A 25,036-nucleotide genomic window follows, 5' to 3' on the forward strand; every position below is an offset into this window, starting at 1 on the left:
ATGACACAGCCGGTTACTCCCCTTTTTATCTTTTTACGGCCGCGAGCGCCTCCTGACTCTGCACACGCTGCTTCCCACTTCGACTACGTCGCCATCTGCATAGCCCACGACGCCATTGCTCGCGCTGACCACGCCCGCCAAGTATCACGCTCCCGGCCACTCGCTTCCCAGACCTCTCGGCAGGAATTCTACAACCGCCGACACCTTATGGTCTTCTTCTCCCATGCTCCCTTGTCCTCCTTTGGTCGCCATCTCACCGCGTGGGGCTCCCTGAAAAACTTCTGTCCCGCTATATCGGCCCTTTCGGGTCCTGCGCCAAGTCACCGCAGTAACCTACGAGATCACTCCGGCCTTCCCTGGTGCCACGTCCTCTCTGCATCAGACTGATATTTTGCACGTTTTCAGACTCAAACCTTACGTCTCACAGTGGCCTCCCTAGCCCTGATGTACACCGGGATGGTGCCTTTTCGACCGGGGGGCCTTGCGACGGATAATATTCGTAAAGACGACGTGGAGGAAGTGTCCGGTGTGTGCGCGCGATCCTCTCGTTGTTCACTGTGGTCTGTTCCCTGTGCTCCGGTAGTCCTTGTGCCTTTCTAGACTTCGGGACACATAACAATATTGTTATGGGTTTATTTACAAAGGTGAGTCGACCAGAGGTTGGTGCGTCAGTGCAAAGACGGCGAACTTCTTCCACGTGTCTTCACCTCTTATTCGTCCTCTTCAGCGTCGTGTGACACTTCCCCCTTCGCAGACGAAGCGCCCTGGGCAAGACAATCAGGGTCTTGAGGACAGCAGATCGTCATTCGTGCAACAGGCACAACGTTTGTTTGCCGATAGCGGCGACTTTATGCATATTGACGAGACACCACGTAATTCAGGTCATTGCGCCTAGAGAGCACAATACACGGGGATGTGTAGCGCAACAGCAGCTTCTGGGAAAAGCCACGCTTGCGGAGAGGCGTCCACAGCCATACTATAAGTCGCCGAGCAGGTAGCAGGCATCACATGTGCAGACGGTCATAGCGCTGCTTAGAGCGGTCCTGCGAGGCCACAGTGCGTTGCCGGCGACCTGCCGAGCTTCTTCTGCCTGGCAGAGGGTGCTTCAAATAGAAGGGTCGGTGTGCGGACAGAACCGTAATGTGGTGTCGAAAGGACTTCGAGGCAGGACGGGCATAAAGAAGAAAAAATGAGCTATAAGCAGTTGTTTCGTGCTTCGAGATATTTTAGGCATATGTAATGAGGAAAAGCCCGTCGTCACAGGTCTTATGACGGGAGTCGACATACATCGCAAGTATGTTCGCCAGTGTCCGGATTGTGCATTAACAAGGCTATTGGTCTGGGGTTGGTACGCCGTTTAGCGACAGAAATGGCAAGAACAAAGCGGCACAAGCGGCTCCACAACATCTTCCACAAATTTCCGGCCATGGTCACTGGTAATGACGCGACGAGGCACCTGGCAGAGGATATTGAATAAAGAGAGAGACTTGAGCTGCACTGACGGAAGGTATGGCGGCAGTGTCGCAGTAGCGCGTGAGGTGATCAACGCACACAATAAACCAGCGGTTGCCTTCGCACGAGCGGGGAAACGGGCCTGAGAGGTCAACACCCACAGTCTCATACGGTGTGCTCGGAGGTGGCACTGGATGCAAGCTTACCGGCGGAGAAGTGGTAGCAAGCTTGCACAGGAGGTCACGTGACGCAGTTGGGCCAGTAAAAATGTTTCCTAATTCGGGTAAAGATCTTGGTAAACGCTAGGTGAACAGTCATGACGTCGTCGCGCATTGCGCGTGAACAGAGGAATAGAGGCTAGCCGGGACGACGAGCAGAAAGCGCGCACCTCCAGGCGAATAATTTGTTCGGTGGAGTAAACCGTCGAGGATGCAGAAAGGACTCGCAGATGTCGGATATCAGGCTGCTACGGAAAGCGGTACCACATGCTGATCTTTTCGTTGGTCGCTCCGGAAAGTGTCAAGATCCGGAAACAGTAAAGAAACGGCGGGAAGATAGTCGTCAAAGTTGTCTTTATTGCAGTGGAGTCGCGAGTGGAGACGAGAGAGGCCGTCAGCGGCGGCGTGCTGGCGGCCACTTATATGCAGCAGTGCGAAGTTGAAATCCTGAAGACGTAATGCCCAGCGGGCCAACCGACCGTAGGGGTTGCGCAGATTCACAAGCCAGCAAAGAAAATGGTGGCCTGTGGTGACTGTAAAGACACGGCCGCAACGGTACGAACGAAATCGCTGCACGCCGAAAGCAACGGCGATACACTCTTTCTCGGTCACGGTGTAATTCAGTTCTGACTTGCTGAGGGTGCGACTTGAGCTAGCGACAACGTCTTGATTCCCGGAAGGGCGTTGTATGAGCACAGCACCCCCGCCGATGCCGCTGGCGTCAGTGCAAACTTCGGTCTCAGCTGTCGGACACAAATGACGCAGAATCTGCCTGAGGTAAGAAGGAACTTGAGCTGCGAAACGCAAAATCACATTCAGCAGTCCACTTGAAAGGAATGTCTTTCTGCAAGAGAAATGCTAGCGTCTAGGCTATGTCAGCAAAACTTGGGGATGAAGTGCCTAAAGTAAGAGCGAAGTCCCAAGAAGCTGCTGAGTTTTTCAGACTTGGACTCTTTGACGCCGTTGACAGCTTCGATCTTATTTGGACCGGGCCTGACGCCATCCTTGTCCACGAGATGGTTAAGCACAACAATCTAGCGTTCCCCGAAGCGGCAATTCTTAGAGTTCAGCGCGAGACCCGCTCTCTCTATGCAGTCAAAGACAACGGCTGAACGGCTGTTATGTTCGGCGGAGGTTGTCCCGAAAATGACGACATCATCCAGTGCGGGGCCGCAGGACTCATTTCTAGGCTCACGGGAAGGGGAGTGATTCCTAGAACTCCAAGGAGAGGAGTGCTGGACCGGAGCTGCCTGCAAGGAACAGCTGTCATACGGGGCTCCACTGCGGCACTCAAGATCTGAATGCCGAGAGTGTTCATCACGAACGATTTATCGAATCATGACGGGGAGGTTTGTAAACTCATGGGAATCCAGGCTAGCAACAACGGCGCCATTGGCACGTGGCCGAACTTGGGCGTAATGCGACGGACCTTAAGCGCTTCAAACTTGCGGCAATGTTTGATGACGTCCGTAGCAGGGTCCAGGTTGTCTTTGCTGATCAGAAAATTGTATACGTCCTCGGCGATGCCCTTAAGTAGATGGCCAACTCGGTCTTCTTCGGACTTCCGTGGATTGAATACTTTGCATAGCTTCAGCACCTGTTTAAAATGAACGCCTAAGCAGGCACTTGCGCTCGCTGCAGCAAACTCTGCTTTGCGCATTTTCCTTTTGCAGAGGTATTCCCGAAATAGTTGCGGATCTCTTCCACGAAGCGGTCCCAGCTCGTTAAGTACGCTTGATGGTTCTTAAACCATGTCAATGCGGCGCCGTCCAAAAAGAAAATAGTATTAGCCAGCTGAATGGTAGAATCCCAACGATTATATTTGCTCACCCGCTGGCAATTGGTTAGCCACTCATCGACGTCTTCCCCGTGGGCTTTCCAGAAAAGGTCCGTGGGTCGCGATAGTGCTGCCAAGTGGGTGTCGCTGCTGCTGGCTGCCGTGCGTCTTCCAGGGTCATTGTCACGGGCTAAGGTGGCAGTCCGGCGAATATTCGGCTTCAGCGATGTCGAGAAGGGTCCGTGGTAATCCACCCAGGACCTCCACCTCACTGTTAAGACTTTATTTACAGGAGTGAGTCGATCTGAGCCTGATGCATCAGCGCAAATATGGCGAGCTTCTTCCACGTCTCTTCACCTCTTGGTCGTCTCTTCAGCGTCACGTGACAATTTGCGCGGTGAACATTACCATAACGTCCAAACTAACATACTAATACTTTGTTCCAAATGTAACAGTAATGTCCGAATAATCAGTATAAAACAACAATATAAATTCTAATGTTACCATAGTGCTAAAATCACAACCATAAAACAATAATGCACTATATCTCACAACTTGTCCCGCTGTTATTGCAGTAGATTTTTTTCTCAATTAGCATAACTTTACCGTAAAATCAGAAAGTGATGCCTGCCAAACATTGCATGCGCAGCTTAGAAGTTTCGTTAGCTCTGCATGTTGCCCACTCACCACTATGACTTATGAAACCCAGAAAGATTACTATTTTTATCTGATGCCTTAGCGTTTTTCCTCCATAAAAACGCAGCCGCCGCGGTCGGGTTCGAACTGATCCGGAGTTCCCGGGTTCGAACCCGACCGCGGCGGCTGCGTTTTTAAGGAGGAAAAACGCTAAGGCGCCCGTGTGCTGTGCGATGTCAGTGCACGTTAAAGATCCCCAGGTGGTCGAAATTATTCCGGAGCCTTCCACTACGGCACCTCTCTCTTTCTTTCTTCTTTCACTCCCTCCTTTACCCTTCCCTTACGGCGCGGTTCAAGTGTCCAACGATAAATGAGACAGATACTGCGCCATTTCCTTTCCCCCAAAACCAATTATTATTATGCGATGTACTGTAGTTCGTGCGGCCCATTGTTCTTTGCTACGTGCTGATTAAAGCTGTTTACCGCCACAACTGACAATGCTGGGTTATTTAAGCATTTCAGCGAAAGTTGCATTTATTTTTGTTAAATGTATACTTATGGTTAGGCGAATGCTGTTCCATAAGTTATTCGTAACACCTAACAAACGTTAGAAAAAGGGAGAACTACGTATTAACGTTTTGTTCACAAAACTAACATTGCTTCAACGGTTCAGTGCTGGTTAGGTTTTAAACGAATTGTGTATCTTATTGTTCATGTTATGGTCCGGATGCACTGAGAGGAAGAGAAGCAGCCAAAGGTTCCAGGTTAAACTGAGGCATGCGCTGCACGATGTGGAACAGGGATAATTACGGGACAAGGTTAGGGAACAAATGCGGTATCCCGGCAGAATTCAGAACGGGAGAAGAGATAACTGACGAATCCCAGAGAGTCATATATACGTAGGTGAGACCTAGGAATTTCTAGCCGCAGTTCAGAGACGGAGATAAATTGAAAGCCATGACCCCTTATGATATGTAACACAATTTAGATGGTCGTGCACGCGGGGTGATCGTCATGCCCGCGGGCCTCGACTCCATAGCACTGAGCGCCAGGAGCACACCTGAACAGCCTGGATGACATCGAAACAGGATGCTGAGTACCAGGCCGGGGTTAAGCAACTGAGATTTAGTCTAGCGTATTTGCGCACATAGTGATAGAGAGAAAAACAAAAGGTCCGACCTGCCTCTCAGTGAGGTCTAGCGCCAGGGCGATCTCGTAGCGCCTCAGCCGGGTCATGTAGTTGCGCTGCGAGAACTCCGTCTCCAGTGCCTCCACCTGGCGGCGGCTGAACGCGGCGCGCTCCTTGCGGGCAGGGCCACCTTCCCCTAGACGGTGCGCTGCAAGGAATTAGAATAACTCGCTCAACTTGCCCGGCCAGGGAATCATCGCCGGATGTGATCTAGAATACAGTTTTCAGCTTAAATGAGTGGTCTTTGGTGTGGTCTGACACACGAAAATGATGCATGAACAATATGCTCGTTTATCATGCTTCAACTATTGAGTGTGCTATTTGTGGCCACGGTCTTTCCCTGTAGTATATTTGTGGCACTGTTAACAATCAGTCGGTTTAACCACACACCTAATGTAAATATTTTAGGCAAAATGCAACGGGGTTGTGACGCTGCGTCTTCGTTGACGAATTCCACAGCCTACTTCACATGCGCGGCGCAGGAGAAAATGGACACAGACTTTAAATATCCGAACAGTGAAAAGTTCTAAATTACTTCGATGCTGCAGCCCATGCAGCAAAAAAAAATAAATAATAGAAAATGACCAGTCGTTTGTCCTTGTGGTGTTCAACGACAGCTGGGCTCGTGGGAGATGCTGATTCCACAACTCGGGAGAGGTTAGTGATGGGAACTAAACGCACACCATCGCTTATGCCTTCATCTACAAACAATCGAGCCCATTTATGAACGAACCCGACGTTCGCGGGGATCGCGTTCTTTGTATTTGAGGTTCGTAGTAAGTGGACTTCCCCAATTTCAGCGAAACATGTAACGTTAAGCAAAGGTGGCGTTTATTTCTTCAAAAGTCGTTATGTACGTGTTTCTTCACACCCCAGGCCCGATAAAGCGATTTGCAAGCTATCCAGGTGGTCATGTGTTTTTCGCCGAAATCACTTATACATGTGAGCTTCTTTAGGTACGCAGTATTACTGAATACGGTGTGAGTGCTCAGGGCAAGTAGTAGTAGGTCGACTTCCGCGTCTCCGATCCTGGATAAGATCAGTTGCACGGATGCAGAGACGACGCTGGTGCAACGGACGTGCGCGCACAACGTATCCTTTGTACCGTTCCTGCTGCATGAGCGCTGCTTACAACCGCCAGCAGCGCAGAAACTGGAGAACCGTTTGGAGAATGCACTCCACGTAACCGACTGTGCCAACAAGGCATGCCATATGAATGGGAGTCAACGCTCTCACAGGCTGCCCCTTACTCGCGCATCACGCAACCTCTTCAGACTGTGTGTGCGGCGGCGGCCACATTTATTTCACTGGACGACGGACGCTGCGACCGCTGCGGGGCTCAGGTTGCTGCTGCTCCTGACGGCGGCCCAGCTGAATATTATTGCTCCCCGTGCTGCCTCATCTGCGGAGGCAGTCATCCCGCTGGGGCGGCTGGCTGCGCGGTCAAGTATACTACATTTTCACGCATACAGTCCTGCCACTGACTGATTTGAAGCATGAAACGGGCTGCTTATTGGCCTTAACTTCATTTTGCGCAACACGTGACTTAAAATACGCGTTGTTTTCGTCCATACACGCGTGACGCGCGTTCAAGAAACCCCCTCCCTCTCGCTTCGTTTTACTCGTGATGAGAGTTTGCATGCGTGAGGACCGGAAAACTCACGCTAAGGAAAAACACATGCGGCCGGTCTCCCTTCTCATCACGCGTATATATGTCCTGATACATATCCTCAAGGGAGGCAGGCGACGCGACCGTTGCTCGCATCTGATTTGCTGCTATAGCTTTCTTTAATTCATTCTTTTTTTCAAGAAAGGGCATTGAACGATGGCACTCCAGTGATTCTGGCGGGAAAACGTGGATTGGCCGTCAGAGCCGTTGGAGCTATTTGCCAAAGCAGTCTCTTTGTGCGTCGTACCTGCCTGCGTTTCAAGCGTGTGCTGTGTGGCGTGCTCGTTGTTGATGGTGAAGAGTGGCGGTGAAGTAACAATGTTATTGCTACGTTGACATCGGCTGACCTGCTTGGTGTGCCGTGCAGTAGGTGCAAGAACACCGAGTACGACTGCCCAGAGTTCACGTGCGACGTGGCGCTGCTCTCTGCCAACTGTGGGCGCTTTTTGGCCATTCACGGTCGTTCGGAATGTCTAGGCAAGCAAATTATTTTTAAGGTCTTTGCTCAGTATATGTTTATGAATTATTTTCCGTGCAACGGCATTTTCAGGTTAAAGTGTAGGGGTCTTGTTATTGACCTCCGAACTTCGCCTTAGGGTCAGGCCAGTTCTTAGCTACTATTTGACTCACGTCGCGTGATCGACCGGGAGAGATAACAACGAAGAATAAAGGAGAGTTGCTGCCATTGCTGTGAGTCGTACCGTTCACCACCCGGTTTCCGCCTATGTCGGTGTCTTACGCTAGTTAGCTTTTGCTCTTTGGCGCCAAAGTTTTGCGGCCCCGTTGCGGTTCGCGTCGATGGCCATTTTCGGGGAGTATATTAGTACAACCGGCACTCCATGAGCCGCCTGGCCGCTCACGCGTGCGGGTGGAAAGCGCCTGCTCCCGCCTTTGTCTGCAGAGCGCTTCGACTACAAGAAAAATATGGTATAACGCAGTTCACACAGTCGACTCAAACGTTACGACCCGTTGAAACTTGTCACATTACGCAGAACCGCCGTGTTAAGGCAACACTAAAAATGTGCCTGTTTGTGCTTCACATTGCGGCTGGAGTTATGAAGGGCACCTGTATTCTTGACGGAAGCGAACATCACATACCTTTCCGCGTTGTACCCTCGGCAGTACATAATATAATGTTCGATATCGCCGCACACACCACATAAAAAAACATAGCGGAGACGATGATACGCCCGTCTATGTATCCAGGCAGGAGTGCGAGCAGAGGCCGTGCGAATTCAATGTAGTAGAGTCACCTGGGATCTTCTCAGTCCCTTGGTCACACATGGCTTGTGGGGCGCACTCCACATGGTACTGAAATAATCGAGAACCGTTTTCCTCTAGAGACTTTTTCCATTTTAAGGTACTTTTTTTGATGTATTCCTTGACAGAGCTGTATAGGCGAGATTGTCTGCCACCTCATTGCCGTTGACTCTGATGTGAGAGGGCACCCATTGGAAATATAGAGTAAAGCCTCTGCCATGCAGATTCTGCACCAGGCGCAAAGAGCTTATAGACAAGGCATCAATAGGGAGTCCGCGCTCTAACCTCTGAAGGGCAGATTTTGAATAGGTTAGGATGACAACAGGTTGAGCCGGACAAGACCCTAACTTCCATAAAGCCGCCTCAATAGCAACACTTTCGGCCGTTGTGGAGGATACGACAGCAGTAAAGCGTACAGACCACTTACAGTTCAAAGAAGGAAAGTAAAAAGCCGCTGCGCTAGCTTTTTTGACCTTGTCCACAGAACCATTCGTGAAAATTTGAAGAAAGCGGGCATACTCTGTTTCCAAATGTTCAAGTATGAGCGAACGCGTTGCTGTCAAAGGAGAGCAGCGCTTTGCGCTCACATGGGGAATTGTGACCTTACAGACGAGGGTCGGAAAAAACCAGGCGGGTTTCCACCGTTTTCTTTGCCGTCGGACATTATGGCCTAAAGAACTAAGATTATTAAGTGCCAAGTAGGCCTTCGACTCGTATCTCTTGCAGAGCCGCTGGAGATAGAATCGTCCAGCTACCGTCTCTTCTAGACGGCCAAGATGCATTAGTACTTTCTGAGAAGCGACAAGGCTAAGAGGTTTTGGTAGAGACTCATAAAGTACTGCCTTATTCGCAGCCGCCTGAGGAACTCCAATGGTTCTTCTTAGACCCTTTCTGTGGGCAACTTCGAGACGTTCAAGTTGTGATGCCGAGGGGGAAATTAAAGGTATTTTATACATTATGCGACGGGCCACCAGCGCTTCATGAAGTTTGACCAATGAAGAAGGATGGTTTCCAAATTCTCACGTGCAATTCTACGGATCACGTGGAGACGCGAAGATATAGATGAAACAATCGCGTCGACAGCTTTTCGCCACTGTAGACGGGTGTCCATAACGACGCCCAGGAAATACGTGTTGTTGAACTGACGGATGCAAGAGTGACCGATGTCTCTCTTCAACCTCGCCTGATGTTTTCCTACGCCTGGAAACAGAACAAAGCCCGATTGTTTCACTGATAGAGTCAATTCCACACCTTGAAGGTAAGCTTGTACCGAAAGTAGAGCCTGTCGAGCTATCAGGGCTAATCGCTCGTGTTGGTAGCCAGTAATCCAAATACAGATGTCGTCAGCATATATTGACATACGTACTTGCCTGAATTTTTTTTTTCAACGAATCGGGAAGGCCAGCCATTACGATGGTAAAGAGCGTGGGGTAAAGAACACTCCCTTGAGACACACCTCGTGATAGACCCCTCTCGGTGCTTAATTGATTACAAACGTCTTTATTTCTTCAATGTTCTCCGAACATGTGGGTGGACCGCCTAGTCCGGTAGTCCACTGGCTGCTGCTGCTGCGCTGGCCCTCCCCACCAGCCAGTGCTGACGGTCAGATCATCGCTGAGCAGAATAGCCTCCCACTGCTCCTCCGAGGGGTTGGGAATGGGGTCAACTAAGGGATTATATTGGCATGCCCACACCATATGGTAGAGGTTAGCTACCGCTCCACAATGTGGACACTGTGGAGAGTATAGTGTAGGGTACCACTGGTGTAATTTAGCTGGTGTTGGGTAGGTGTTGGTTTGTAGTCTCCTAAGGGTGTTCTCTTCTAACTTGTTGAGGGATTTGTGTGGTGTTGGGTACTCCTTTCTGGCTGTTCTGTATGGCGCAAGATTGTCAGCATACACTGCTAAGCCTATTAGGTCGCGGCACCCTTCATGGTCATCAGGGGGAGACGTCCGGTATAGAAGAGCTCGGGCATGCCTGTGGGCGGCTTCGTTTCCTCCTGGTAGTTCCAGGTGACCGGGGAACCAGATTACTGAGACCTGGTTGGGTGGATGCTTAGTCAGCAATGACAACCCTGACTTGTGAATTAATCCGTTATTGAAGTTTTGACAGGCGTTCTGGGAATCAGTGAGCACAACGGCGTTGGGGTTAGATGCTACAGCTAATGCAATAGCTGCCTCCTCTGCGTGAGTGGGGTTAGATGTTTTCACCGAGGCGCAGTTCACCATCGACCCTGAAGGCGTTGAGACCACAATAGTCATGACTCCATTATTTGGTCCTGCTGCGTCCACGTAAAGGGTGTTAATTTGCTTGTCCCATTTCTTCTGCAGGGATTCACCTCTTGCTTTCCTCCTCTCGGTGTTATATGCGGGATGCATGTTCCGCGGAATGGGGTGCACGTTTATGCGTCTTCTCACATCGCGTGGGACCTCTTCCCTTTGGTCAATTGTATAGGGCAGATTAACATGGATTTTATCGAGCAGTTCTCTGCCGGGTTTTGTGAGTGCGAGCCGATTCAGTTGTGAGAACCATTGTGCTTCCCACATCTCTTTGAGGGTATTATGTACTCCTAGAGCCATGAGCTCTCGGTGCTTAAGGCACTTCCTAACCGTACACAAACCGCACGATCACATATAAACTTGTAAATGAATCTTAAAATATGGCCCTGTATGCCCATGCCTTGCAAACTGTTTAGAATTGAGCTCTGAAGCACGTTGTCGTAGGATTTCGCAAAGTCAAGAAAAATGGCTAAGGTGGAAAGGCCGAAAGCTCTATGGTGTTCACTGTGACTCACCAAGTCTAAGACTTTATCTTGGCCACTAAGACCTCGGCAGAATCCTGTCATACATGTTGGTAGTGCCTTGCTGTCCTCAAGCCACCACGATAAGCATTCATTTACCAGGTTCTCCATCAACTTAGCTGCACATAAGTTCAATGACACAGGGCGATACGAGGCAAGGTCCATCATTTCTTTGAAAGGCTTCAGTACTGGAACTACATGTGCCACCTTCCATGACGAGGAACATCGCCAGCCTCCCAGACGCGATTGATGAAGTTGAGGAGACCTCGAAGACCTGGGCAGCGGTCGCAGAGCTGCCGCTGAAACAAATCCGATGGTACTTTCTTCCGCGGGGACACGTACACGGATGCAACAGAAATGGTTCGTAAGCCGAGCTGTATTCTCACAGCGGCTACCTCAGCGTCATCCGTGCAAAGATCGACAACGCTTAGAGAAACATGTAGAATTTCTCTTCATATGTTAAGCGCGGCACATCCTGCATGAAATGACTTTACGGTGTAGTTTTTATGGGCGAGATATACAGTCAAATATCTCCCGCTTGGCAGGCCAGCTTCTAGCAGGGCCAATACTGGAACACAAGTCTCTTTCAAGAATAGTTTTAGTCCAGCTAACCGACTTAAAATCCGAGCGCAGTTCCATTGCAATATAAACCGCACATTTCCGTGAATATTAGATCCACGAGGTTCAGCCCCATCTATAATAGATAATAAGAGCAGAAATTTGGGCTAGTTGGTGTGGATTCATACTTGGCAGCGCAAAAAAAAACGAGGACAAAAGCGAACGAGGAGACACAACACAAGCGCAGATCGCAAGGAAGTTCGCTGCGAAGGTGGTAATTTTGGACTCAGAAGAAAGCACCAACTGTAGGATGTTCTTCAGGTTACCAGGCGCCATCGCTGGATCATGAGAACGCAGCGCCCCGAACATAACATGAAGAAGGTCAGACACACCTTGATTTTTAAGCTCCTTATTTTGCCAACGCACTCACAACATCGACAAAAGATGCCGACGGGGACACACTCTTGGCCGTAGTAGGTGGTTTTTTTTTTGTCACTTGTGCATATGAGAGCCCCCTTGCCTCGAGTCTGGCTGTGATCCGGTCGCTCAGGACCATGACACTTTGCTGGAGGTCGAACAACCGACTCGCACGCAATCGACCTTGGCGTCTTGCTGAACTCTGGTCTGCTAGGGACATTGTTGGGTAACGCAACAACATTAGACTCCAACGCTGGGAACTCGTCTAATCCTGGGACAGGCGTCTCAGTCGGTTTGGTTTTGGGACCAGCAAGAAAGGATATTCGACAATGCAGAGCGCTCACACGGAAGGGGCAGCCTCCGAAACTCGCTGGAAGATACCACCGCAATTGGCGCAAGCAAAATCGCCCTTGCAGCTTTTAAAGTCGTGGTTGCCTCCGCTCCGCGTACAGCGTCGATCCTTTGTGCAAACTTTGCCCATGTGCCCAAACTGTTGTCATCTAAAACACCGTGGGGGAGCCTCAGTGAAATTGGCAACTGCGTGTTTCGTGAATCCCTGATCAATTTTTTCGGGGCGTTCTGAGTTGGGAGCGAATGTCAACACAATAGAGTTGGTAGGTTTCGCAGCCCATTCTTTTCCTGGAGATTCCACACGACGCACAAGTCGTTTGACGTGCAGTACACCCTGTGGTTTCAAATAATAAAGTACGCGTTCTGAATGCCGCTTTGGTACACCCTTAATAACACAGGTGTTCTTCATGTAGGAATGGGGCAACCGCACGTTAACTTTGATGCCAGAAATCTGAGAGCTCTGCAGAAGCTTGTCAATCTGCTCTTCCGTCGAGACATGCACCTGAAGAGCCCCGTGCATGGTGAACCGACTACGGACCGGAGCTGATCCCAGCAGTGATTGAATGGCCGCGAAAAGTATGATGGGATTCCTCTCTCTTAAATCTGCCCCTTTCTCTGTGAGCTCAACGACAATCGCGATCCCGACCGTTCGTTGCTTGCGATGACTCACCAACTTGAAGCCCTCGTTTTCCACGTCAGCCATATCGGCCACTGACTCGTCACCATCCACTACCGTTGACTGATCCCCACTGAACGATGAGGTCTCGCTGGACGTATGGCTGTCTCCATGTTCTGGTCGCTCCCCAGCCTTGGAAGCCATGGCCGCCTCTTCAGAGCCAGCCTCCTTAGATTGGTGTGGTCCCTTTAGGCTTTCCGGCGCCGGAGCAGCCTTACTCTTCCCTTAGGGACAGTACCGCCTTAAAGATGTTGCCTTCCTCGAATATTGAAATAAAACAAGGTAAATTAGGCAAAATTAGGTAAAGAAACAGAGCTGAGACGACAGTAGGTCGAACAACGTCTTCGTCTTCAAAGGCGCAAGAGGCACTGTCCGCTTGACAGCATCGCTGTGACGGCCAAAGGCTCCTTCCTTTGTTAAGCGCACCAGTGAAGCACACGAGGCGCGCGCAATGAGCACGCGGCGCCGCTTAGTCTTAAGCGGCATTCCCGTGCTCCGCGAAGGGCCCTTTCATCCACTGTCATTCTTTATGGCTGCGAAGCGTCGCGGATCTCCGCCATTTGACATCACTGCGACAAACCAATGGGTTAGTGGCCCTGCCAATTGGCTGAAAAAATAAAACTTGTCATCCTTCGAGAGACATCGCGCAGCTGCAGCGACAAGAATAAGCATCACGCGATAAGGGCGAGAACTCCCGCGGGGAGAGGTTTTTCATAATGATTTTTTTATGTGTTATTTTTCTTTTTAGCCAAGCTCTGAGTTCGTTGTGCCCAACCCTCTGGGGCTGTGGCTACCTTCATTGGTTATGGGCATCAAAATATGGCCACCCTAACTTCTTAAATTTGTTTGCGAAAGCGTTAAAATTGCATGTAAAATTATTGGAGGGCAGTACTGTCCACTTTATTTAGAGGCTCCGTGCAGTGGCACGTAATTCTACAGACCTAGAATTTTACGTCTGTTCGATGAGTAAGGTGTAGAGAATGTTTATTTTTGTGAGAATTTTTCTTTAAAGTTAAGTCAGTTTGACTGTCTCTGTGACTCAGCTTCTGTAACTCAGTTTGCCCTGTGTACATTTATGAAAATGTATTTCCTCTTTCACCTTCTTCATCAACACATCTCTCTTATTCACCGCCGAAAAGCAATGTTTGGAAGGGTCTGAGCCCTCCTGGAAAACCCAAAGGACCATAGAGAAATTACTATGAAAATCCACAAAAATGCTGAAGTGTTGGTAGCGCGAAGAGACAAGGACACACCAGAGAAGTAACCGGGCGACATCTCTGCTGTGACCTTGTGTCTTCGTTTTACCAACACTTCATCATTACGTACCAACAGAACCAAGTTGCTACCATTTTCGACCCCAAAAATTCTATGACATCAAAAAACCTGTGCTTCGTTTTGTGCCGACTGCTGTGGCGAATAGACTATCTCTGAAATGCCATTCCTGAAATTCACGGGGAAAGCTTTATTCATACGACGATATGTATCACAACGAACTCCAGATGACCTATTTTTTTTTTGATTGACGAATATTTCTCAGATCTCGCACTGAGCACATAATTTTTCTAATGTAATGCAGTTCAATACTACGAATTTCAAAATAGCGATTTTCATGACAATCACCCAAGCGACGTGCGGCCACTTTTTTGTTTTTCTTCGGCGTCATGAACTCTCCTATAGTACAAATTTAGAATTATGAACCGATATGTTTATAAACTTCGCTTCCACTGTCCTCAGCAAGCCACTTGAATGGCTATAATGAGAGCGGACTACAAGAGCACGCAGCGAACACCTCGCTTCTCTAACGGAGCAGAGGTCAAGAAAAACTGGACCGCCTCCTTCCAGTCGGTCGGGCATCGTCAGCTTGGAATCGATTTAAGTGTATATGGTAATTTCTACTCAGTACGAAGTTTGCTAGAGCTATTAAAGTGAAGCTCCACCTTCACCGCCGAAGGAAATTTTCGTGTCGTCTGCGTCGTCAGCAAAAAACGCCGAGTGGAAAAGTACCCAACAGCATAAAAATCTTGATCATACTAATCATAAAAGAGTCGTAATTCTAAAAAGTAAAAAAGGAAATTCACAAAAAATAATAATAAAATAAACATTAAATAAAGCGGAAAATATATAAGAAATAAACGAAATATGCAAAAGCCATGAAATTAAATATTACAAAATATTAGAGAAAATACATAAAATAAAAACAAATAATAAAATAGAAAATATATATATGAAGGGTACAGATCAGCACTCCTTTTTTAAAGAAAAAACAAAACAAGCGTCAAATCCACATGATGGATGATAAGGCGTGTGTGAACAATGGGAACACCATCCGACGCGTTCCGGTAAACGAGTTTAAATTGAATGCGAGAAGCACATCTCCTTTGAAATCAGGAAAAAATCTCCTTAAATCTCCTTTTAAATACCTCCTTCGAAATATGGTTTCAATCTTTGTAGAGCTACGTGCGTGAGTTTTCTAGTGACGACGCAATGGGTAATTGGGTGTCGTTTTACAGCTTCGCTGTCCAACCACCTGCGCAGCGTGCATTAGAGCCGTAATTTTTTTTTTGTTATTGGAATCCGGTGAGGTGTTGCGTCCTTAAACGATTTAACTCCCTCCCTTAGAAGCAGACGTAGGATCTGGCATTCTTTGTAGTGAGCAATTTCGTTGCAGGTTGAACAAATCAACGACATATTCACATACGCGGTGCGCACAAAACTACTCCACGTTGTGCGTAACTGTATAAAACGAAAGCATGCGATCATATCGATTTATGAACAAAAAATTGGTAAGGCACAAGCTGAGATTGTACTATTTTGTTTAGGCTAGTCTGCAGCACCTGCTGCAAGATGCGACTAACAGGGCCCACAGTCCACGGCATGGGACGATTACTTGGGAGCGACCACCATGGTAAGTTTCTATACTTCTGCATTTCGCCAACTTTTTCAATGGTATTTCCTCTTAATAGAGCTAAACGCTCTCTTTGCAGATGACGCCTAAACTTATTGAAACCGTCCTGTCAAGCGGAGCTCATTACACAAAAGCTAATGCGCTCGGGACCGAGAAGGGATTCTGCAAGGGGCAGCTGTGTGATGAGCCATGAAACGAAGCAGCGGCGGAACTCAATGTCGTATACGGGCATCGACACATACCTGCGGCCAAGGCTCGCATTAACTGCTCCAATCTCAACGGCGAGTAAAATTGTTTAAAATCGAGGATTTCCTGCGCCTAGAAGGTCAAACTCAGGTGAGCAGTTGGAGTGGGGTAGTCTCCCCGTCCTCCCCCTTCCCTGTCATACCGAATTCGCCCTACATCGGCACGTACAGCAGCTCAGGCGCCAAAACCAAATTCTCGCCCATAAAATTCAGGAACTGGAAGCCAAGCAGGCCGGGCCGTCTGAGCTCATGCTGAACATTGATCCACAGGATTGCGATGACAGATTTTCCTTGTCATCTTTCCCCACCAGCGGTTCACGGCGGACCGCGGACACGGTGGTCGATTCGGCCTCCGTTGAGGCGGAGGCTCTGGAGAGCAGAGCCGAGCAGATGGAGGAGCGGTTGGCAGCCAAATCATGATTGCGTCCCGCGAGTCCTTTCAGGATATGTTCAGCTGCGCATTTGCTGAAATTCTTCCTGCGGCTCAGGTGACTGTCCCTAAGGCGTGGGTCTCTCGCAAATGTCTGCTGCAACCCCCCGCAGCTAACTCCCCACCAGGCAGCGGAAGAAAGCCACGACGTTGGTTGGCAGGGGCTGCACCGGCCCCCAAAAAAGCTTTAAAAGCGGTATCTAAAGCTGTAACTTTAAAAGCTGTACCGTACGCCAAGATGTGGCGATTGTCATAAATGAACAACACAGCCCGCCGTTTGAGCACGCTCTACACAATCTACGAAAAGAGCACAGCACAGAGCACGGATAAACATAAAATGCGAGGAGCTCGCAGAAAAAAACTACAAAATCGCCCTTTGCGCACATATATGCATATATGTGCGCAACGGACTAATTTGAATGGCATTCGCACAAACTTGCTCAAGAACGAAAAAGTTCCCCCGGCCACAACCCAAAAAAAGAGACATTGAGAGACGTCACAGCGGCTGACTGCTTTGAAATTCATGCACGATATAGAAATAATTACCTTTGTCGTTCCCAAAGGAAAGATGCAGACTTTCGGCAAGGAACTGCACGGTGTACTACGCAGCAGTGACGAACCAAATTTTCCAGCGTTGCAGCCCGCCGCTGCACTGATCGCACCTAAGAAATGTTCCCTCCGTCTCCAACTTGTGTGCATTTCTAATATGCCGCAGCATGTTCTTCCGCTTAGTGAAGACCTTGCAGCAGACGCTGAAACGTCTGCATATAATGATGAGGATCGTCGTGATGCGAGTCACGGTCACCACAATCTGGATTATGTCGACCCTCGTTGGGACACTGCCGCCATTCCAGACAGAAGCAGTCAGCGAGAGCGGGGCGCGTGGCTGGCGGGTCGCGCGCCCACGCAAAATGTGGGGAATAAAAAAAATCTAGGGAAAACGTGCTATCTTTATCAGGACATCACGTCATTTTAAATCACGTGACTATGACGTCACAAAAGTGACGTCAAGTTTTTGGGCCCATCAGCGTTTCCAGCCGACTTAGCCGCAAACGCTTGTAAAGCAGCTTCGTCGCTAATCCTGCATAGCAATATCGTGTTCTTTACTGTTGCATTCGCCTGCTATTTGCCCTTTCTTACCCTCGCAGAAAGTTTCAACAGACAAATAACCTTTGTTTTTCAGATACAAAGGCGATTTACCAGGTATTAAGCCTGACGTAGAAGCGCTCAGATAGGGCGAATATTCTAGTTCACTGTAGCGCAAGACACGAGAACCATTTCAGTGGCCACTTAGATTTATGGTGTAGCAACGACACAACTCCTTCGGTTCGACTGCGATTGAGAATTTTGAGGCCCTCGTGTCGATGGGCATTGAAAGTGGCCGTGGGGCAGGGGTATAAGCTTAACAGCCGAGGCACCAAAGGCAGAGGGCGAGGTGCGTCTCGTGATGCGCTTTGACAGCAGAAAGCGGAGACATCGCTTCGTCTATCTGTCTGGATTGTCAATGCCAGTCTTTCTGGGAAGAGAATTCTTCTCGAGCGAAGATATTGTGCTCCACATGGGGGAGACTGGCTATCACTACAGCCCGCTCGCCCCTGCCCCATTCCCTTCGAAAGCGCACCCCTTTCCTACTGCCATGCATAAAAGGCGGGTGTCCACGCATGTGCGACAAAAAGGCAGGGGGGCTCTCTCGAGATGCTGAAAGGCGGTGGCCCGTTCGAAGCAATTACCGCGTCTTTTGCAGGACCCAGTAATCAGCGCCGAAGCCATGCGGAAACTTTACTCCCGTTTTCGGATTGCTTCACGAAGAAGCCGGGCCGAACCGACCTGCTTCAGCATGAGATTGAAACGGGTGATGCGCGCCCTTTCAGGTGCAACCCGAAGACGTTAATGCGCGCGCATGAGAGACAGCTTCTCGACTGTGCCCTTGACGAGATGATTGCTACCGGTGCGATGAGATCCTCGCAAAATCCCTGGGCGTCACCAGTGGTTCTAGCACCGAAGAAAGCTGAGTCAATCAGGCTGCGTGTTGATTATCGAAAGCCCAACTCGCTGACACCTTCTGTTGCGTACCCTTTCCAGCCTATCGAGGCTGTGATGTACGCGTTACGGCACGCGAGGTTCTTCAGATTCCTCGAGGCAAGCAGAGGGTTTCTGCAGATTGAGGTGGCCGGAGGTGACATTCAGAAAACCGCACTCACCTGCCACCACGGGCTTTTGAATTTACTCGACTCCCTTTTGGTTTGTCTAACGCCCCTAGCACGTTCATGCAAATGATGGGCATCGTACTGGACGATGCAAGATTCAACTACGCCATGGCGTACCTCGAAGATGATGTGATATTCTCAAATCCGTTAGAGGAGCACCTCATCCACCTGAATTCCGTTCTCGAAAGAATGAGATCATGTTCGCATTGTCAAAGTTCGACATGTACCTAGACGGAGGGGTCTTCACCACGCAGACAGATCACCAGGCACTGTCGTGGTTAAAGAGGCTCAAAAACCCCAAAGGCAGACTCGCGAGATGCGCGCTGACGTTGCAACGTTACGCGTACACCATTAGAGAGTAATACATAGCGCAATTCGCGATCCGCTACCGCGGGGCACCGCTGGGTACACGCTGATTGGTCCTGACGCGTCTGGAGCGCGCGCAGCTGACAGGCACGTGACGGAATCTGGCGCCCCTAAGGCGACCTGCGCTTGCGCAGTGGTGCCTCGCGGAAGTTGATCATGGTAGCGGATCGCGGATAGCTCTATGCTCGTGGCGGCGACCGCTCGCCTGCCAAGGAGAGAGGCAGAGAGTAAACTGTCTTGGGGAGTAGCGGTCAGTAGAGAAGAGCTGATTGAGGCTCAGAAAGCAGACGGTCTATGCCAGCGGGTGATGATAGAGCTTGCAAGTAGTGCAGCTTGCACCTGGAACGCTGAGGAGAAGTACGACGCGTATCTGCAGGGTGACGATGGCTTGCTGCTCCTCTATATTCCCCAACTTGACGAGGAAGAGGCGTAAACATCCCCTTTCCGAGTCGTGGTCCCGAGAAGTTAGCGGAAACGATTGCTGTAGTACTTTCATGACACAGCGCTGGCAGGCCATGGCAGGGGCAGCAAGTTCTTGTAAACCAGCGCAACGGCTCGAAGCCAAACAGAAAGAGACAAAGCACAGCGCTGAACTAACAACAGAATAGTTTTATTCAGGGCACCATGCAGTGGTTAAATACACACTGGTATCGCAGAATAACGGCCAAACAGAGAAAAACATGACAAAATAAGAAAAAATATTGTTTCACAGCCTATCATTGTAAGTGTGTGAAAGCTTTTCCGAAGCACGTAATCTATGACATTAGGTATCCGTGTTCTTTTTCCGAGATAGCAACAGAAGGGGTGCTTATGCATTGCGTACAGGGGTAGTCAAAAAATCCCAGGCCGCTCCGAACGGCCGCGGAGCGGCTCCTCTCCGCTATCGGGGCGCTGTTATCGCACGCTTGTCTCGCCGCGCTTGTGTTTCCAGGGTATGCGCAGAGAGGGGGTGATGTCCCCTCTCTCTCGCTCTCCTCGATAACGGAGCAGTGAAAAAAATAGTGCGGCGTACGCCTGCAGCGTTCGCTCTCCGTATTCGGCTGTGGTGCAGCGCATCGCGGTGCAGACGACCATTCGCATAAAGTGACGCACTATGCTGGCGGCCGTATTTAGTACGACTTAGTGTGCTTCTTCCTACGTTTCCGTTTCCTGGCGTTGGTGAAGGTAAATGCACGATTCCATTTTGAAACAGCAGCAATATATTTAATTACTTCAACTGTCTCAAAGTGCTGAAATGGAAACTTTGAAAACAGCTGTGTTAAATCACACAGCTTGAATACAACCACTAGAAGAAAATCAAAATGAAATCGCACAATACAGCAGAAGCATGAATCTTGAGATTCGTGGTTTGCTTGAGAGCAACAGTGAAAACTTAGCACAAACACTCATGCAACTCGCTTCTAAACTTGAATCGGCTGGGTTTTCATCTGACGACATCGCAGCTGCCCATCGCCCTGAAACTGGGAGCCGAGACATCGGGCAAATGAACCATGTTGTGGCAGCAAGCGCTGTTAATCGGAGTCTCAGTTAGCAACAGAATAGAAAATGAAAGCAATTTCCTGTTATTTCAGGCGTTTAGATGGGTGGATTGATCGTTCTTAAGCAAGCGCAATCGACGTAGCGATTACCCTCAAATCAGGCATTCGCGAACAAACTGCAAGGGAAAACCGAAATTAAAATATAAGCTACCGTCACAAACTTGAAACGTATTTCTGAAGACACTGAAATACAGTGGCTATCTCCAAAATATGCAGAGCTATAGCTTCATCGCAGGCTACTAACGAAGCCTACGAGGTAGCGAACTTACGCTCGCTCTCCTCCCCGCTCCGGCCAAGTGGGATCAGTGGAGCAAAAAGACTAAAACAATAAAAAAAAACTGTCTGCCGAACAATGAAGTTGCGTAAAAAGAAAAAAAAAGAGCACGCAGAGCGCGTGTGGGTTATTTCTTGAGTGTTTGTTCTGTGTTGTACGCTTTCTCGTCCTGAGTACCGATACTGAGCCGTCTAACCCCCAGCGCTGCCTGATGTCTTGACATCTATACGAGGCTTAGTTTGAAGCAAAAATTTGGCTTCTGCTGCTCCGTAGGTCTGTTGAGAAGCTACTTCGCGCAATATGCCAGTAAGTTTTGCGATGGAGCTCCGTGTGTAGCGACAATTCCGTACGCGGCACAAGAACACAGCCAAAGAGCCAGCGCTGTAAAAATTGGTACTTTAAAATAATTAAATGCAAACTACTGTGCGCTTAGAGCTTCAGAACATCAGTGGGAAACCTCGAGAGCCGGCAAGCATCTTCAACGTTCCTTGAGCGGTAATCCTTTAGCCGGGGCCGCAACTTCACTTCATCATTTTCACCGACGGCGCTGAACTATTTATTCAGAGTTGGCATTTAAAGCAGAAATAAAAGAAGGAGTTTGTATGTCGTCGATGTGGCGTAGTGGTTAGCGCGTCAGGTATACATTCAAACCGTAACTGGTTCGTATCCTGCGGCGCGTGACACTTTTTCTCTGGTCTCTTTTCCTTTTACTGTTTAGTTTACCTTACTTCATGCCACCTATTTCAAGGTTTTTTTTTTTTCAAACCCAGGCTTATTTGTTTGGCAGCGAAAATCAGTGCCGCGTCCCAGTACGGATACTAGTGTGCCGCGTCCCAGTACACAGCGCCATACTGGGCCCATAATCAGGTATGGTGCTGGGACGCTGGCCCCCAGCAACACTGGGTTTTGCAGTAGGGTCTCCATTGTTGTTTAATATTTTTTTTAATGACATCCTTTCGGCCATTTCCAAATGATCGGTGTTCCAATATGCTCATGCACCCCTCCTGCAAAATGCCTCTGGTTTGCTGCAAAATTACACTTACATTGCAAATGCGCAGGTTAGCAGACAATGGAATTGCGGTCAACGCCCGAAAAACACAGCTCGTCTGTATTCGTTCTCCACTAAAGACAATGGATATCATTCCTATTTACTTACATACTTCAAACTGTGTTTCTTGTAAATGTTCACCTATTCAATAGGTGTAATGTGTTAAGTATCTAGGATTTTCTTTCAACAGTAGCTTAACCAGGCATCACGATTTATCCAATCTTTGTTCTAAATTGAGGTCAGTGTCATGGGTTTTGTTTAATATCAAAAGTATTGTGCCTTTACCTGTAAAAAAATACGGTTGTACATGTTTTGGCATAGAGTGTGTTAAGATATGCTATTACTATCTTTGCCTTTAGTTAGAATCGCTGGGCATGCAGAATCGAGAGCATTTTAAAGAATATTCTTAAAAACGTTGCTTATAACACACCCATTTTCTCAGCTGAAAATATCTTCCGCTAACTAGGGCTGCCAAACTTCGAATCCTTATTCATTGATACAGCTGTTCTTAAGCATTATTGGTTCAGTGAAGTTAAACAGGAAATTACCCCGACGAGACAACTTAGAAAACATAAGCGTTACATTCTCCCTCGGTCAAACACGAGGTGTGGTGCGGCTAGGCGTTGCGCTTATGTTCCGGTTACTCTCAACAAACTGCCAGATGAAATATTTACGGCAAGCTGAGAGAATTATTGAAGACTTAATGGTAAAGTCAGTTTTAGGATTATTGCAATATGTTTCGCCTTGTTAGAATTTGCGCATTTATGCTCTGTGCAGCATTCTTTTGAATAATTTTAGAGTGCTCTTTTTTTACGTTTATCCTTATTTTGTTTCATTATTTTTGTTATTATTATTATTATCTTTATTCTTATCTTTATTATTATTATACTCCTTTTTTTAGAGGTTCTCCTTTTTGCTGTCCACAATGGCAAATCATGATAATTGCATTGCTTGTCAAAAGCCTCTTCATAGTGATGGAAAGTTCATGTAATGTGCCGAGTGTCAATTTCCGTATCATCTCATACATTCATGCTCTATAATAGCCGCTAAAACGTTTGCTACCGTTGGTAAAGCCAAGAGAAATATTTGGGTATGCAAAACACTTTGTACTAACAAAACCGACTCAATAGTGGTCCTGAGTCTGCCGATGAAAACTTTGGGTCAGAATCTAAGTTGTTGGCTGAACTTAGAGAAATCAGGAAAAGTCTTGAATTGCTGCCGGTCCTACTTGACAGTTCGTTCTCTGCTACGGGTGCAGGAAGAATTCACAGCGTTCTATAAATCAGTTCGGGAGCTCGAAGGATATGTGTCGTTTCTGTCGGAGAAGTACGATTACATTTTGAAACAGCAGCAGAATTGTGAATTATTTCAACTATCTCAAGGTGCTTCACTGGAAACTTTGAAAGCAGCTGTTTGAAATCAGACAGCTTGAATACAACTACAAGAAAATGAAAATGAAATAGAATACAGCAAAAGCATGAATCTTGAGATTCGTCGTTTGCCTGAGAGCAACAGTGAGAACTTAGCACAAACACTCATGCAACTCGCTTCTAAACTTGAATCGGCTAGGTTTTCATCTGACGACGTCGCAGCTGCCCTTTGCCTGAAAAGCCGAAATTGATGGTACACCACTGGTCCTTGTGCGCTTCACTTCAGCAGCCTGGAAGCAAAAATAGTTTGACGCTCGTTGTAAGCTGAGACAGCTGCGTGAGGATGAATTCTTTCCAAAGATCTTTTTCATTGATAACTAGACTAAAGGTAACCTTGACCTCTTTTGGAAAGGAAGGACCATGGCAAAGGCGAGGGTTACCAGTTTCGTTTGGTGAAAGAATGAAAAACCTTCGTAACAAAGAACGGAACAGCGTCTCTTGTTCGAATTGGTAAACAAGCAAACCTGGAAAACGTTGTTTTACCACTACGCCGATTTCGTTCTACGAACTACCCGATTTTGCCTCATTTAAAACAGAATTTGGATACAACTCGGATCATTATTTCATGGTTCTGAGCATTAACATTTCAAGTTCGCGTAAATATTGTAATTAGATTGATTTTATAGCTGAATCTAGAGCTGGCTAAGATGACGTGTTTGTTATAACTGAAATCAATGTTTTTTCAGGCTTGCCTTGATACATTCGCTTTGCAGGAATTTTCTGTCCATTCTATTACACGGAGCGGACGTCATGGCGGCGGTATTGTTGTTTTTGAGAATGACAACTGTGCTGTTTCTTCTGTAGATGCATCTTTTGAGCATGCTGAGTCCCTGATGATCAAGGTGTGTAAACGGTCGTTTTCTATGCATCTGCTATCTATTTATCGACCGCCCTCCTCCAGCCTTTCACGATTTCTTATTGATCTTGAAGAAACTTTGCTGCGTTGGAGTTCTGTGGATCAATTCTGTTTGACTGGTGATCATAATATTAGCATTTTATGCCCGACGAAAGCATCTATTTGTGATTACCTATCGAAGTTGCCTGCTTATGGTCTTGAATGCTCAATTGGAGCTCCTTCTATAGTGGAATTAGTTTATAACCAACTAGTGCAGTCATGCCTAGATCACATAGCGGTCAGAGCTCCTGATTGCTCATTTCTGTCGTGTACGATTTTACAAAGTTTGGCCGACCATGACGCCTTGCTTAACCGAACGCGTCAGGAACCCCTAATATGGTAACTACTCCTGGTCGTCGCAAATTCCTTACCCCAATTGTCAATCAGTACAAGCTTGATAACCTTATCGCTTCATTTGATTGGGGATCGCTAACTAGGACAATTTCAGCGGGCAAAATCTATGAAAATTTTGTATGCAGGTGAAAAACTGGATTACAGTGGACTCGGTTGGTAACTAAAACACTCAGAAAGGGTCATTGCTGGATGAGGCCAGACAATCTTAATGCAATTTAGTATAGACATAGTTTGTATAAACGGTGCAAAACATGTCCTAAAAACCTAGCTCTGTGTTAAGAATACAAGTAAGCAAAGAACAGGGTTGTCGCCCTTTTGCGCGGTGCCAAGTGCCGTTACTT

The 25,036-nt window shown here is 48.0% G+C and overlaps 1 protein-coding gene across 1 annotated transcript in view; it reads right to left on the minus strand.

Moving 5' to 3' along the window:
- LOC144104996 (homeobox protein Hox-A2-like) overlaps nt 1-25,036 on the minus strand; it is a 52,358-nt gene that overhangs the window by 20,171 nt on the left and 7,151 nt on the right. The window contains exon 3 of the mRNA XM_077638219.1: nt 5,263-5,420. Within this exon, the coding sequence (XP_077494345.1) occupies nt 5,263-5,420 (158 nt within the window). The remainder of the gene's footprint in view (nt 1-5,262; nt 5,421-25,036) is intronic.

The sequence above is a fragment of the Amblyomma americanum genome, chromosome 9 (assembly GCF_052857255.1).
Source record: "Amblyomma americanum isolate KBUSLIRL-KWMA chromosome 9, ASM5285725v1, whole genome shotgun sequence".
In the NCBI taxonomy this organism is placed as follows: Eukaryota; Metazoa; Arthropoda; class Arachnida; order Ixodida; family Ixodidae; genus Amblyomma; species Amblyomma americanum.